This window comes from Bubalus bubalis, chromosome 4, assembly GCF_019923935.1.
Source record: "Bubalus bubalis isolate 160015118507 breed Murrah chromosome 4, NDDB_SH_1, whole genome shotgun sequence".
Taxonomy (NCBI): Eukaryota; Metazoa; Chordata; class Mammalia; order Artiodactyla; family Bovidae; genus Bubalus; species Bubalus bubalis.
In genome coordinates, this window is record NC_059160.1 from 79,745,850 (window position 1) to 79,761,362 (window position 15,513).

General features: G+C 37.7%; 1 protein-coding gene across 6 annotated transcripts in view; it reads left to right on the forward strand.

Annotated features, from left to right (window-relative positions):
- The window catches only part of LRRK2 (leucine rich repeat kinase 2), a 212,162-nt gene that overhangs the window by 148,628 nt on the left and 48,021 nt on the right, over positions 1-15,513 (forward strand). For all 6 annotated transcript variants that reach the window (XM_025283992.3, XM_025283993.3, XM_025283994.3 and 3 more), the window contains one exon: positions 3,638-3,798. In XM_025283992.3, the coding sequence (XP_025139777.3) occupies positions 3,638-3,798 (161 nt within the window). The remainder of the gene's footprint in view (positions 1-3,637; positions 3,799-15,513) is intronic.

The window sequence follows — 15,513 nt, forward strand, 5'->3', positions numbered from 1 at the left end:
GAAATTATTTTCTTTTGTTTCACCATAAATCTGTTTTTTATTTTGTATCCCATTTGGCAACAAAGGTCTTTGTAGTCACATCCAGACCACTCCCTCCCCCCCAAAAGTAAGTACTCCTTTGCCCAGTAGGTCCTTGATTAATTTATTTTTATGCCACTACTGCTGTCTTGGTCTGATATTTATAGGTAATTATCAGAATATTTCTGATATCATATCATTCCAAAATAAAAATTTAAGTATTCTTGAAACTCCTTAGAATTTCAGGTTATCTGGAGAATACATCTAAATTCCTGTCATAGCCTCAGAACTCTTTATGTATGCCTCTTGCCTGCCTTTCCAGACTCCTTTCATTCCATTGCCCTCATTCCAACCATGCTGAAGGGCTTGACTTCTCTTTGGCATCCATGTCTGTGCTTGCATTTGTCATTCCTGTCTTGTCAAAAAAATTGTCCGCCTACAAAACTCATGTTCCTCTAGAATTTGCTCACATACTGTCTTCACCGTGATGACTGACTGTACCATGAAGAGTTGCCCTGGCTAACACATGTTTTTTGACTCTGCTCCACACAGGACTTTACACTGGCTGCTGAAGAGGGAAAAGAAAGATAGAGATTATATTGCTCTTATCAAGGTTAAAAACTTATAGTCTAGTGGGAGAGTCTGCTTTGGAACTACTAGGGAAGTAGTACCAAATGCTAGGGAAGTATCACATTTTTGCAGTCTTGTTAGAATACCCATCTCTCCCTCTCGATTGTGGCCCTAAAGATCAGGAAGACGAGGATGGCTTTATATCCCCAGGGACTGTCTCTCATAGGTGCCCAATATGTATTTGTTAAATGAATGAAGATATTCTATTCTTAGAATAATTCTCTTTAGCGTGAGATAAGGTTTACTGTAAGTTACAAAGAAGTTTCTTTGCAACATTAATAACAATCACAATTTAAAAATAACTAAATTGAGTTTAGCCAGTTTGTTTTAATAAAATATTTGAAAATGATCATTGTCATATAATACATAAATTATGGCTGAATTATTCTTACTAAGGCAACATCTGTACTTTTTATGTTTTGAAAGTTATTCTGCTATTTAAAGCTATTAAAACTATGCTTTTAAGATTAAATTCTGTAATTGAACATTTTAACTAATCCAGATAATCTTTCCTTCCCACTGACATTATTTAAAATTAAGTTTAATTTTTTTAACCTTTGGAAAGTGTTTTGAGAGAGTCTGTAGTCTTTAAATATTCTGAAAGAGGCATGCAATAGGAAGGATTTGGATGCTATTCAATAATGTATGACTTGGCTTTAACTTTTTTCTTCTTAATCTCCCAGCTTTTCTCTTCAACAGGATAAGAGTAGCTAATGGCCTTTCAGTAAGCCCTCAGTAAATTTTTCTTTTAAGCCTATTACTTATTGTTAAGGTCAGCTTCATTAGTATATCTCTCTTACTTTCAGCCAAAAATATGTCTACTGAAAGGAATAGGCCTAATGTCAAATGTTCTAACTACATCCTGGAAGAGAAGGAATCTTCTATTGATGAAGTTAAATGATACATACATTCTAGGTCATCAATCAATGGAAAGTTCAGGATATTTCTGCCTCTCTGCTCCTGATCCCTCTAGCAGTGATTAGTACTCAGTAATGGAGCAAATATTTATTAATATAAGGTGAGCCTATACCAAAAGACACAAAGGACTTAAATTTACCTCTCTTAAGTTCTGTGAAAAAATGTAATTTCAGTTCAATTCAGTCATTCAGTCGTATCCTACTCTTTGCGACACCATGGACTGCAGTACGCCAGGCTTCCCTGTCCATCACCAACTCCCAGAGCTTGCTCAAACTCATGTCCGTTGAGTCGATGATGCCATCCAACTATCTCATCCTTTGTCGTCCCCTTCTCCTCCTGCCTTCAATCTTTCCCAGCATCAGGGTCTTTTCCAATAAGTTGGTCTTTGCATCAGTTGGCCAAAGTATTGGAGTTTCAGCTTCAGCATCAGTCCTTCCAATTCAGGACTGATCTCCTTCAGAATGGACCGGTTGGATCTCCTTGCAGTCCAAGGGACTCTCAAGAGTCTTCTCCAACACCACAGTTCAAAGCATCAATTCTTTGGTGCTCAGCTTTCTTTATAGTCCACGCTCACATCCATACATGACTACTGGAAAAACCATAGCTTTGACTAGACGGACCTTTGTTGGTAAAGTAATGTCTCTGCTTTTTATATGCTGTCTAGGTTAGTCATAGCTTTTCTTCCAAGGAGCAAGCGTCTTTTAATTTCATGGCTACAGTCACCATCTGCAGTGATTTTGGAGCCCAGGAAAATGGTCTGTCATTGTTTCCCCATCTATTTGCCATGAAGTGATGGGACTGGATGCCATGATCTTAGTTTTCTGAATGTTGAGTTTTAAGCCAACTTTTTCACTCTACTCTTTCACTTTCATCAAGAGGCTCTTTAGGTCTTTTTTGCTTTCTGCCATAAGGTTGGTGTCATCTGTATCTGAGGTTATTGATATTTCTCCCAGCAATCTTGATTCCAGCTTGTGCTTCATCCAGCCTGGCATTTCACATAATGTACTCTGTATATAAGTTAAATAAGCAAGGTGACAATATACAGCCTTGTAGTTCTGTGAAAAATTGTAATTTCAAGGTAGGACATAATATAGTTGTGAGGTCATGTGCAGAACTATGGCAAATTTGATGTCATGGTGTAGGGTAAAAAGAGCTGGGGAAAAATCTGAATTTTTTAGATGGGTAAGGAAAGGTAATAGAGTTTTAGAGCTAGTGATAGCTCTTTGGCCATGTTTCTAAAATGGACAAGACCTGGTTGAGAGGAAAACTTAGTTTTGTTTTTTTATATTAGCTAGTTTTTATTCTTCACCTACAGTGAATGTCAAACTCTGGTTGCCAGTGGACGAATGGATCAATTTCTAAAAGGAAAGACTTTAAACTTCCCCACATCACCTTTCCTAAGACAGTGGTTTACTCATTTCAGCTCTCAATTCAAGTTGTTCTTTGATAATTCATAGTAGATCTGGGTTTAAAGTAGATTGCATCTTCAAATGATATAGTACAAATAGCTAAAAAAGTCTTTTATTTTAATTTGTTAACTATTGAAAAAGTAGAAAACATTTTCCAAAAAATTAGGAAATATTTTATTCAGAAAAAAATAAATATCAAAGGAGAGATAGAATTTTAAAGGCTATGAAGAACTTCTAAAATTTTTAAATAAATGAGAGTTATAACAAAATACTATCAATTCTTATTTAATGTATTTTCATTTTAAACCAATTAAAATATTTACATGATATTGAGGGAATTGAGAATTCCTTTTAGTGATTATTAAAGTATACAGAAAAGAAGTCTCAAAAAAATACATGTTCTGCTTAAAGTGGTTGTGCCTTAAAGTTTAAATCACTTATCAAAATTTAACATGTCTTTTAGTTTGTTTTAAATGCATAAACTTTGTAAAACAGGGCTTACATATTTTGATTTCCTTCTGTAGTATCTTTTAACTTTGAAGGTAAAACAGCACAGAATTTTGATGCTTTTCCTAGTGAATATGTATATTTTAAAAAATAATGCCAAAATATATTATGATATAATCACATTTTAATAAAATCTCCTGTGCATTTTATGGCAGATACCTCCATTCAGCTATGATTATATACCGTGACTTGAAGCCCCACAATGTGTTGCTTTTCACCTTGTATCCCAATGCTGCCATCATCGCCAAGATTGCGGACTACGGGATTGCTCAGTACTGCTGTAGAATGGGGATAAAAACATCAGAGGGCACTCCAGGTAGGTGACAAGCTTTGTTTGATAATTCCATCTTCAGGATGGATAACCACTGCCCTCAGGGGTGAGTTCAGGAGACTCAAGAGAACACTGTAGCCTATCACGCTGTGAACAGATGTTCATTTATAATCGTGACCAGTATATTTGTGATTTTGATCATTGTATCCAGTAGGGCAAAAAAACCAACTGATGTAATTTTCTAGGGAAAAAGTCAAATTATAAAACATAGAGTATGTCTGATGTCAAGTTATGTTTCTTTTTTTTTTTTTTTTTTTTTTAATTTTATTTTATTTTTAAACTTTACATAACTGTATTAGATTTGCCAAATATCAAATGAATCCGCCACAGGTTTACATGTGTTCCCCATCCTGAACCCTCCTCCCTCCTCCCTCCCCATTCCATCCCTCTGGGTCGTCCCAGTGCACCAGCCCCAAGCATCCAGTATCGTGCATCGAACCTGGACTGGCAACTCATTTCATACATGATATTTTACATGTTTCAATGCCATTCTCCCAAATCTTCCCACCCTCTCCCTCTCCCATAGAGTCCATAAGACTGTTCTATACATCAGTGTCTCTTTTGCTGTCTCGTACACAGGGTTATTGTTAAAAGTTGGATTTCTTAAAAACATTGAATTACTACAGAGGTGGTAAGGGACACACAAAGTTTTAATCTAGTTGCTGTTAACACTTACATAAAATGAGGCAAATTAGATTTAGGATCACAAACCTTTTTTTTTTTTTTTTTTTTTGTAACTAGGAAATCCAAATAATTTTGAAAATCCAAAGATTTTTTTAAATAACTGATTTCATGGTGAAATTTGGCCTAATGGAATTGACTCTCATTATGATCTTTATTTCTCATACTCACTGTGAATGTGTATGTTTCATGGCAGAAATATAAATATGTTTGAGTATAGGGTGTTGGCTCTTATCCCACTGAATGTTGGTATAATTTGTTGTATGCATTATTACTTTCTTAAATATTAAAAAGTATAAAATCCCTAAATAATTGTAGCTCCAAGAGTTTCAGATAAGGACTTTGGTGCTGCTGGAGTTCTTTGTTGCACTCTTCTTGACACAAGTGTACTTTCTTGCTCTTTTTTTAACATATATATATAAATTTTTTAATTAAAATTTTTAATTAAATTTTAATTAAAATTTTTTTAAGTTTTAAAAAATTTTAATTTTACTGGAGTAGAGTTCCCTGCGCTAAACTGTAGATTCCTGTTGGTTATCTATTTTACATATAGTAGTGTGTGTATGTTCATCCCAAGCGCCTGCTTTAACCCTCCCTGCCACATTTTCCCTTTGGTAATCATGAGTTTGTTTTTGATATCTGTAAATAAGTTCTGTTGTCTTATTTTTAATAAATAAGTTCATTGGTGTGTTTTTTTTTAAATTAGATTCCACATATAAGTGATATGACATTTGTCTTTGACTTAGTATGGTAATCTCTAGGTCCATCTGGTGTTGCTGCAAATGGCTCTGTTTCATTCTGTTTTTTATTGCTGAGTAATATTTCACTGTATATATGTACTGCATCTTCTTTATCCATTTGTCCATCAGTGGACATTTAGGTTGATACCATGTCTTGGCTATTGTAAATAGTGTTGCACCGAACATTGGGGTACATGTATCTCTTCAAATTATGATTTTCTCCAGATACAAGCGTAGGAATGGAATTGGTAAATCATATGGTAGCTCTATTTTTAGTATTTTTAATGAATCTCCACACTCTTCTACCTAGTGGTTGTACCATTTACATTTCCACCAACACTGTAGGAGGGTTCTGATTGGCATGTGAGTTTAAACCTTTAACTACTGAACTTCATTTTTCTTTCTTCATAGTTTATTGATTGTTAGCACTTAAATACTTAAAAATTTTGTAGTGTCTCTTTTTGACCCTGTAAAACAATATGAGTCAAGGTTATTATGTAAAATGAGACATACCCATTCTGCGTATTATATCATATTGTGCATATATTATGGTCTCCAGAAATCACAGGTATCATTTTCGTACCTTATATTTTAATGTAGCACTTTCTTTTTCTTTAAAGTGAAAGAAGGTTTATTCAGAGAGAAACACATTCCACAGACAGAGTGTGGATCATCTTGGAAGGCAAGAGAGGCACCAGGGTGTGGGATTGTCAGTTTTTATGTTGTTGTTGCTATTTAGTCGCTAAGTCGTGTCCAGCTCTTCTTGACCACATGGACCTCGGCGTGCCAGGCTTCCCTATCCTTTCACTATGTTCCAGACTTTGCTCAAACTCATATTCATTGAGTCGATGATGCTATCCAACCATATCATCCTCTCTTGCCTGCTTCTCTTCCTACCCTCAATCTGTACCAACATCAGGGTCTTTTCTAGTGAGTCACCTCTTCGTATCAGATGGCCAAAGTATTGGAGCTTCAGCTTCAGTATCAGTCTTTCTAGTGAATATTCAGGGTTGATTTTCTTTAGGATTGACTGGTTTCATTTCCTTGCTGGCCAACTCTTTGCGACCCTAGGGACTGAAGACCACCAGGCTCCTCTGTCCATGGGATTCTATAGGCGAGCATACTGGAGTGAGTTGCCAGGCCCTTCTCCAGGGAATCTTCTGGACCCAGGGATTAAACCTGCATCTCTTGTGTCTCCTCCTTTTGTGGGAGGTTCTTTACCAGTCTCGCCACCTGGAAAAAATATCTTGCTGTCCAAGAGAGTTTCAACAGTCTTCTCTAGCACCACAATTTGAAAGCATCAATTCTTTGGAGCTCAGCCTTCATTCCCTGATGGCTCATTGGTAATAGAAATCACCTGCCAATGAAGGAGACATGGGTTCCATTCTTGGGTCATTAAGATCCCCTGGAGAAGGAAATGGCAACCCACTCCAGTTTCTTGCCTGGTAAACCCCATGGATAGAGAAGCCTGACAGGCTATAGTCCATGTGGTTGCAAAGAGTCAGACACGATTAGCAACTAAACAACAACAGCCTTGGTTATGGTCCAATTCTCACATCTGTACATGACTGTTGGAAAAACCATAGCTTTGAATATACAGACCTTTGTTAGCAAAGTGATATTTCTGCTTTTGAAATTGCTGTCTAGGTTTGTCAGCTTTCCTTCCAAGGAGCAAGTGTCTTTTAATTTCATGGCTGCAGTCAAGGTGTACAGTGATTTTGGAGGCCAAGAAAATAAAATCTGTCACTGTTTCCATTGTTTTCCCATCTATTGGCCATGAAGTGATGGCACTAGATGCCATGATCTTAGTTTTTTGAATGTTGAGTTTCAAGCCAACTTTCTTACGCTCCTCTTTCATGCTCTCAGGAGGCTCTCAAGTTCCTCTTTGCTTTCTGACGTTAGAGTGGTATCATCTGAATATCTGAGGTTGTTGATATTTCTCCCAGCAATCTTGATTCCAGCTTGTGATTCATCCAGCCAGGTATTTTGCATGATGTACGCTGCACAGAAGTTAAATAAGCATAGTGACAATATACAGCCTTGACTTCTATACGAGTTTTGAACCAGTCCATTGTTCCATGTCTGGTTCTAACTGTTGCTTCTTGACCTGCATACAGGTTTCTCAGGAAACAGGTAAGGTGATCTAATATTCCCATCTTTTTAAGAATTTTCTACAGTTTGTTGTATCCACATAGTCAAAAGCTTTAGTGTAGTCAGTGAAGCAGAAGTTTTTTTGAAATTCCCTTGCTTTCTCTTATGATCCAGCAAATGTTGGCAATTTGATCTCTGGTTCCTGTGCTTTTTCTAAATCTAGTTTGTACATCTGGAAGCTCTTGGTTCACGTCCAGCTGAAGCCTAGCATGATGGATTTTGAACAAACCTTGCAGTACAAGAAAACCTTACTGTACAAGCAAACCCTGTAGTTTGAACATCTTTGGCATTGCCCTTCTTTGGGATAAGAATGAAAACTGACTTTTTCCAGTCCTATGGCTACTGCTGAGTTTTCCAAATTTGCTGATGTATTGAGTGTGTGTATTTAACAGCATCATCTTTTTAGGATTTTAAATAGCTCACATGGAATTCCATCACCTCCACTAGCTTTGTAGTAATGCTGTTTAAGGCCCACCTGAATTTACACTCTAGGATATCTGGGTCTAGGTGACTGACCACACCATCCTGGTTATCTGCATCCAGTTATCACTGGTTATTAAGACCTCTTTGTATAGTTCTTCTATGTATTCTTACCACCTCTTCTTAATCTATTCTGCTTCTGTTAGGTCCTTACTGTTTTTGTCCTTTATCGTGTTCATCCTTGCATGATATTTCCAATTTTCTTGAAGAAATTTCTAGTATTTCCCATTCTATTATTTTCTTCTATTTTTCTTTTGCATTGTTCATTTAAGAAGGCTTTCTTATCTCTCCTTGCTATTCTCTTGAACTCTGCATTCAGATGGGTATATCTTTCCATTTCTCCTTTCCTTTCACTCCTCTTTTTTTTTTTTTTTTTTTTTAAAGGTGTTTGTAAAGCCTTCTCAGACAACTGCTTTGCCTGCTTTCATTTCTTTTCCTTTAGGATGGTTTTGGTCACTGCTTCCTGTACAATGTTATGAATCCCTGACCATAGTTCTTCAGATACTCTACCAGATCTAATCCCTTGAATCTATTTATCACCTCCACTGTATAATCATAAGGGATTTCATACCTGAAAGGCCTAGTGGTTTTCCCTACTTTCTTCAATTTAAGCCTGAAGTTTGCTGTAAGGAGCTGATGATCTGAGCCACAGTCAGCTTTAGATCTTGTTTTTGCTGACTGTGTAGAGCTTCTCCAACTTGGCTTCAAAGAATAAAATCAATCTGATTTCAATATTGACCCTATGGTGGTGTCCATGTGTAGAGTCATCTCTTGTGTCGTCTCTTGTGTTGTTGAAAGAGGGTGTTTACCGTGGCCAGTGTATTCTCTTGACAAAACTCTCTTAACCTTTGCTCTGCTTCATTTTGTACTCCAAAGACAAACTTGCCTGTTACTCCAGGTAAATCTTAGCTTCCTACTTTTGCATTCCAATTCCATATGAGAAAAAAGGACGTCTTTGATGATGTTAGTTCTAGTTGGTCTCATAGGTCTTCATAAAACTGTTTAGCTTTAACTTCTTTGGCATTAGTGGTTTGGGCATAGACTTGGGTTACTGTGATGTTGAATGGTTTGCCTTGGAAATGAACCGAGATCATTCTGTCATTTTTGAGACTGCACCCATGTACCACATTTTGGACTCTTGTTGACCATGAGGGGTACTCCATTTCTTGTAAGAGGTTCTTACCCGCAGTAGTAGATATCATGGATATCTGATTTAAATTCTCCCATTTCTGTCCATTTTAGTTCAGTAATTTCTAAGATGTTGATGTTCACTCTGTCCATCACCTGATTAATCATGTCCAATTTACCTTGATTTATGGACGTAACATTCCAGGTTCCTATACAATATTGTTCTTTACAGCATCGGACTTTACTTACATCACCAGACACATCTACAACTGAAAGTTGTGTCTGCTTTAGCCCAGCCTCTTCACACTCCCCAGTAGCATAGTGGACACCTACCAACCTGGAGGGTTCATCTTCTGGTGTCATTTCTTTTTGCCTTTTCATATTGTTCATGGGGTTCTTGAGGCAAGAATACTGGAGTGATTTGCCATTCCTTTCTTTAGTGAGCCACATTTTGTCAGAACTTTTCACTATGACCTGTACATCTTGGGTGGCCCTGCAGGTCATGGCTCATAGCTTCATTGAGTTACTCGAGCCATTTTGCCACAGCAAGGCTGTGATCCATGAAGGTGGTAAGTTTTTACAGGGGTGAGTAATTTCATTGGCTGATGAGTGGGAGGAGTATTCCAGCTATTTTGGGAAAGAGGAGGAGGTTTCTAGGCATTGGGCTACTGCCGTTTTTGACCTTTTTGGTATGCCTTGGAACTATCATATTGCCTGTGAGTGTGTCATTTAGCTTGCTGATGTGTTACAGTGAGTGTATACTGAGGCTCAAGGTCTAGTGACAGTCAACTCATCTGCCATCTTGGACCTAGTTGGTTCTAATCAGTTTATGTCATGTTCTTGGGCTGTGTTATTCTTTTAAAGATTGTACCTTGCCATCTCCCTGTCTCAATCACTCCCTCAGAGATTTTATTCCTGTTATATACTGGGAAGTGGATGGGTGGTGTTTATCTTCTGTAGATGCTTCAGGGCTGAGTAGGGGTGTCAGCCCTGTCTGTTAGGGAGTAAAGATCTCTGGATGCCTGATCTAGGGGCCTCAGGGGCAGGATGGCTTCTTGTTTGGTGTGAATATGGGCTGGAGTCTTTGCATAGCCATCATCTTGGTATAGAACTGTTGTTACTGCCTCTGTAGCCTTCCTATGAATCCTTTTGGAGATGAAGCACTTTTGTAAGAACATCAGAGTATAATAACTGTCTGTAAATGACAAAAGACTTAAAATCATATTTAAATATTTTGTTACAGTATAATTAATAAAGAAGTTTGGTTACTGTTATGACATACATTTTAACATAACAAATAGAACTATAGCATTATACTTGGACATAGCTACAGGACTGGAAAAGGTCAGTTTTCATTCCAATCCTGAATAAGGGCAATGCCAAAGAATGTTCAAACTACTGCACAGATCCACTCATCTCACAGACTAGCAAAGTAATGCTCAAAATTCTCCAAGTGAGGCTTCAACAGTACATGAACTGAGAACTTCTGTATGTTCAAGCTGGATTTAGAAAAGGCAGAGGAACCAGAGATCAAATTGGCAACATCTGTTGGATCATAGAAAAAGCAAAAGAATTCCAGAAAAACATCTACTTCTGCTTTATTGACTATGCCAAAACCTTTGACTCTGTGGATCACAACAAACTGCGCAAAATTCTTAAAGAAATTGAAATACCAGACCACCTTACCTGCCTCCTGAAAAATCTGTATGCAGGTCAAGAAGCAACAGCTAGAAGTGGACATGGAACAATGGACTTGTTCCAAATTGGAAAGGAGTATGTCAAGGCTGTATATTATCACTCTGCTTATTTAGCTTATATGCAGAGTGCATCATGTAAAATGCTGGGCTGGATGAAGCACAAGCTTCAATCAAGATTTCTGGGAGAAATATCAATAACCTCAGTTGTGCAGATGACACCACCCTTATGGCAGAAAGAGGAAGGAACTAAAGAGCCTCTTGATGAAAGAGGAGAATGAAAAAGCTGGCTTGAAACTGAACATTCAAAAAACTAAGATCATGGCAACTGGCCCTATCACGTCATGGCAAACAGATGGGGAAACAATGGAAACAATGACAGACTTTCTTTTCTTAGGTTCCAAAATCACTGCAGATGGTGACTGTAGCCGTGAAATTAAAAGACACTTGCTCCTTGGAAGAAAAGCTATGACCAACCTAGATAGCATATTAAAAAGCAGAGACTTTACTTTGCCAACAAAGGTCCACCTAGTCAAAGCTATGGTTTTTTCAGTAGTCATGTATGGTTGAGAGCTGGACCATAAAGAAAGCTGAGCGCTGAAGAATTGATGCTTTTGAACCATGGTTCTGGAGAAGACTCTTGAGAGTCCTTTGGACAGCAAGGAGATCAAACCAGTCAATCCTAAAGGAAATCAGTCCTGAATATTCTTTGGAAGGACTGATGCTAAAGCTGAAGCTTCAATACTTTGGCCACCTGATGCGAAGAACTGGCTCACTGCAAAAGACCCTGATGTTGGGAAAGATTGAAGGCAGGAGGAAAAGGGGATGACAGAGGATGAGATGGTTGGATGGCATCACTGATTCAGTGGACATGAGTTTGAGCAAGCTCTGGGGGATGGTGGTAAGGACAGGGAAGTCTGGAGTGCTGCAGTCCATGGGGTCACAAAGAGTTGGACAGTACTGAGCAGCTGAACTGTACTGAACTGAGGATATATCCAAATTTTGAAACTTCATATAATTGTTAGAATGTCTGTATAAAGAGCATTCATTCATACAGTATATTTTTAGGTAGATTTATTGCTAATGTGATAATGCTTTCTATGTAATTTATCATACTGAATAATATAGTTAATATTTCTCTGATATGCCTCAAGGGTCCTCTAAAGCATCTCAAAGTTAGCTGAAAGTCAAAAGAACTTTGATTAAAATTTGATATTTGGGAAGTTTGTAAGAAAAGTTTTAAAACACTTGGTCATAAGATCATCAGTTAATGTTGCTTTTAAGGGTCATCTCTAACCATTTTTTACCAAACCTACTGTAATACTCCTGTTACTTTAATTGTTAACTGACTTTATACCAGTGAAAATCCTGTTTCCTGTGTTCTTGTGTTTTCATGATCTTAGACATATTCTTTCCACATGAAATCCTCTCTCCCTTTCTCAGCTCTCATTCCTCTTCTTGTCTCAGATTCATTATTATGAAACTGTCACAGGACAAGTGATCTGTATAGACATCCTGTCTTTCAGATTTTAGTTTGAGTGGGAATAGAAAATTGAAGGGTTGACATCTGTTTAGTGGGGCCAACTCTATCCTTAGAGAAATCTAACATGGTTGTTTGTAAATAAAATTGCAAGTGGCTTTACATCATCTTGGTGATTGCAGCTCAATTAAAACATATTCCTAAGACAGAAGAAAATACTTTATCTGAGTAGTCAGAATTGTTCCCTACCCTCTCTCCTTTCCTCAGTTTATGTTCTTAGATAAGCAAATGGTCCCAGCTTCCAATGGCTGGTTTTATTATTTTTTATATGCATATCCTCTCTTTCATTTTACATAGCTATCTGTTGGAAGTAGAGTGTGCATGCTCATAAATATTTCAAGGTATATTTTCTGGCTGCAAGTGTCTCTGGATTGTTAAATAATAATAAGATAATTGTCATCTCTCCAGCACCTGCTATATCCCAGGCTCAAGTCCAGGTACGTTAGACACATGGTTATCCTATCCTCATGCCAGGGCTGAAAGTTATCTTTTATCTTCTCATCTGTAAAATGAGGACGCTGAGGCTCAGTGAGATTGTATAACTTGCACAAAGTCATGCAGTAAGTGGCCAAGATAAAGCTCAGTCTAAATGACAATTGAATCTAGAGCTATTTGGCCTTTAAATCTATATAGGCATACCTTATTTCATTGTGCTTTGCAGTTTTGTTTTGTTTTTTTTAACAAATTGCATTTTTGTGGCAACCGTGCATCAAGCCAGGCTATCAGAGCCAGTTTTTCAATAGCATTTGCTAACTTTGAGTTTCTGTGTCACATGTGGGTAATTCTTACAGTATTTCAAGGTTTTTCATTATTATTATACTTGTTATGGTGGTCTGTGATCAGTGACCTTTGATATTACTATTGCAAAAGTATTATGACTTGCTAAAGGTTCAGATGATGGTTAGCAGTTTTTAGCAGTAAGCTATCTTTGAGGTATGTATGTTAATTTTAGACATAATGCTGTTGCTATTAATAAACTGCAGTATGGTGTGACTTATGCTGTTACCCAGTGTCTGCCTTGGAGAAATTAAAATTGTTTTCCTGGGAAATTTAAAGTATTTCATCCTATAATATAAGAACTTTTCCTGATATAATATCTTATTTTACATTTTCCTTTTTTACTTAATGTGGAAAACAGCGGCTGGTGTGCTGTGTCTTGCTTCTTTTCAAGTGCTAACCCTTTATAAAACCTCTTACTTGAAATGAAAGAATCCAATCATTGAATATTTTCAAATCTTTACTGAGATTTGCCTTTTTGTAGTCAAAACAAGCTCTTTGTATGGTAAAATATTCTATGTAATGTAGAAAAGGTGGAGAGGCTTTGGTTGGTGGGGAAGGACAGCTATTTGCCTTTTTTTTTTTGGCTTCCCAGGTGGCTCAGTGGTAAAGAATCCAGCTGAGGACATGGGTTTGATGCCTGAATCAGGGAGATCCCCTGGAGAAGGAAATAGCAACCCACTCCACTATTCTTGTCTGGGAAATCCTATGGACAGAGGAGCCTGGTGGGCTATAGTCCATGGAGTCACAAACAGTCGAACACAACTTAGCAACTAAGCAACTCAGTGTAAGCAACTTTAATATGCACTAGAAAAAACAAAACATTTGTGTGACTCACTTTTTATTGCTGTATCGAGGTGATCTGGCCCCAAATCCGCAGTATCTCCAAGGTATGCCTACAGTCGCTCCCCTGGATCACATACAACTGTAACATGTACGTACAGAGGTTTACATGATAAATCTTAGTTATTTAAAAATCCAGTCAAACAAAGCAAACTGATAGGATCATAAATCTCAAGTACTGAACATGGGATTCCAGAGGCCTCAGAAACCCACCTAGAGATGTAGGCACCTGATGGTGCTCTTCTCTTAGAAGATCTGTCATTACTGTCATATCTCGTGAAGGTGGGCCAGGCCACTCATCTGGGCCCGCAATTTGTTCCTCCTCCCCTCAGCCCTGTCACTTTGTTCATGGAGAGGAGATCCTGATGTTAAAGCCTCAGCCCCCTACTTGGCAGTGGATCTCTGTGATCCTTGTTGATTGTGCTCCCTCGGTGGCCTGGGCTACCAGCAGCCAGCTTGTTTCAACTCTCTTCCAACTCATGACCCTTCATTTTAAGAGTCTTACTTTCTGGTTTGGGTCAAAACCTGCCTGTAATTCAATATCCAACTGATTTTTCATATCAAGTCAGATACTTGTTCCTGATCCCTTTTAATCTGTTTTATCAATGTGCAGTAACACAGGTAAAGGAGAAAGATCATGACAGGAAAACCCAGAGCCTGATCCTTTCTGTTCTGCCCCCTTTTTCCCCAGGCTGCATAGTAAGCATTTTTCCTAGCTGTATCTTGGAGCTTCTCTTTATCATTTCTGTTTTTATTGTTGTTAGAACACTTTTAATCACATCAGCCCTAAACTCAAATTTAAACTTTTTAAATAACAGTAATTGTTACCACTGCTAGCACCATCATAATTCCTTCCCCAGAGCAATTATGTTTGAGTGGAAGATCATTACCACTCATATGATTTTAGTTCTCTCCTTCTCTTTTCCTTTTTGATGAATCTTCTTTGTTAATGTTATACTTGAAACTTCATGAGAAACAATATAAGGTTTAACTTAGAAATTTTAGAGAAACAGAAGACCATGTGTTTGTTAAACTCTTGTATATTTTTGTACTAACTCTTACTGTGGTGTATTCACGCCATGTGGACTGTGAGTGCGGGTTCATTACTCTTGTCTCAGGGAAGGAGGTGATGGGAGCAAACCTTTCAAAGCATTAACAGAGGTGCTTGTCTCACACTTAGCCCTTTTCATGGTTTGATTATCTTATTTAATCCTTATGACCCTCTGACATAAGTTGTATTACTACTCCTAGTCTAGAGATAAGGAAACTAAAGCTTAGGGACTATTAAAATTTGTCTAGGGTTACACTGGATACAAACCTGTGCCTCCTGAGAGCACAGCCCCGGCCAGCGACCATCACAGCTTGTGGGCAAAGGTGTTAACAATTCAGTTACTGGCAAGAACCACAGCACCACGTCTGTCTACATTTTGAAAGGTAACTATGGGATGGAGAATTTCAACCTCAAATAATTTAAAGAGATTCAATTTTAACTCAGTCAGTTGGTTATGTTTATATTATATCCGGTTGGTATTAACAGTTAATTCTGGGCCTTATGACAGATGTGCTATTGACTGAGACGGATACTGACCGATGGCTTTCACTCAGTCAACATCCATACAAATACAACAGTCTTCGGGTAAATAAAAATGTTATTCTCTGGTTATAC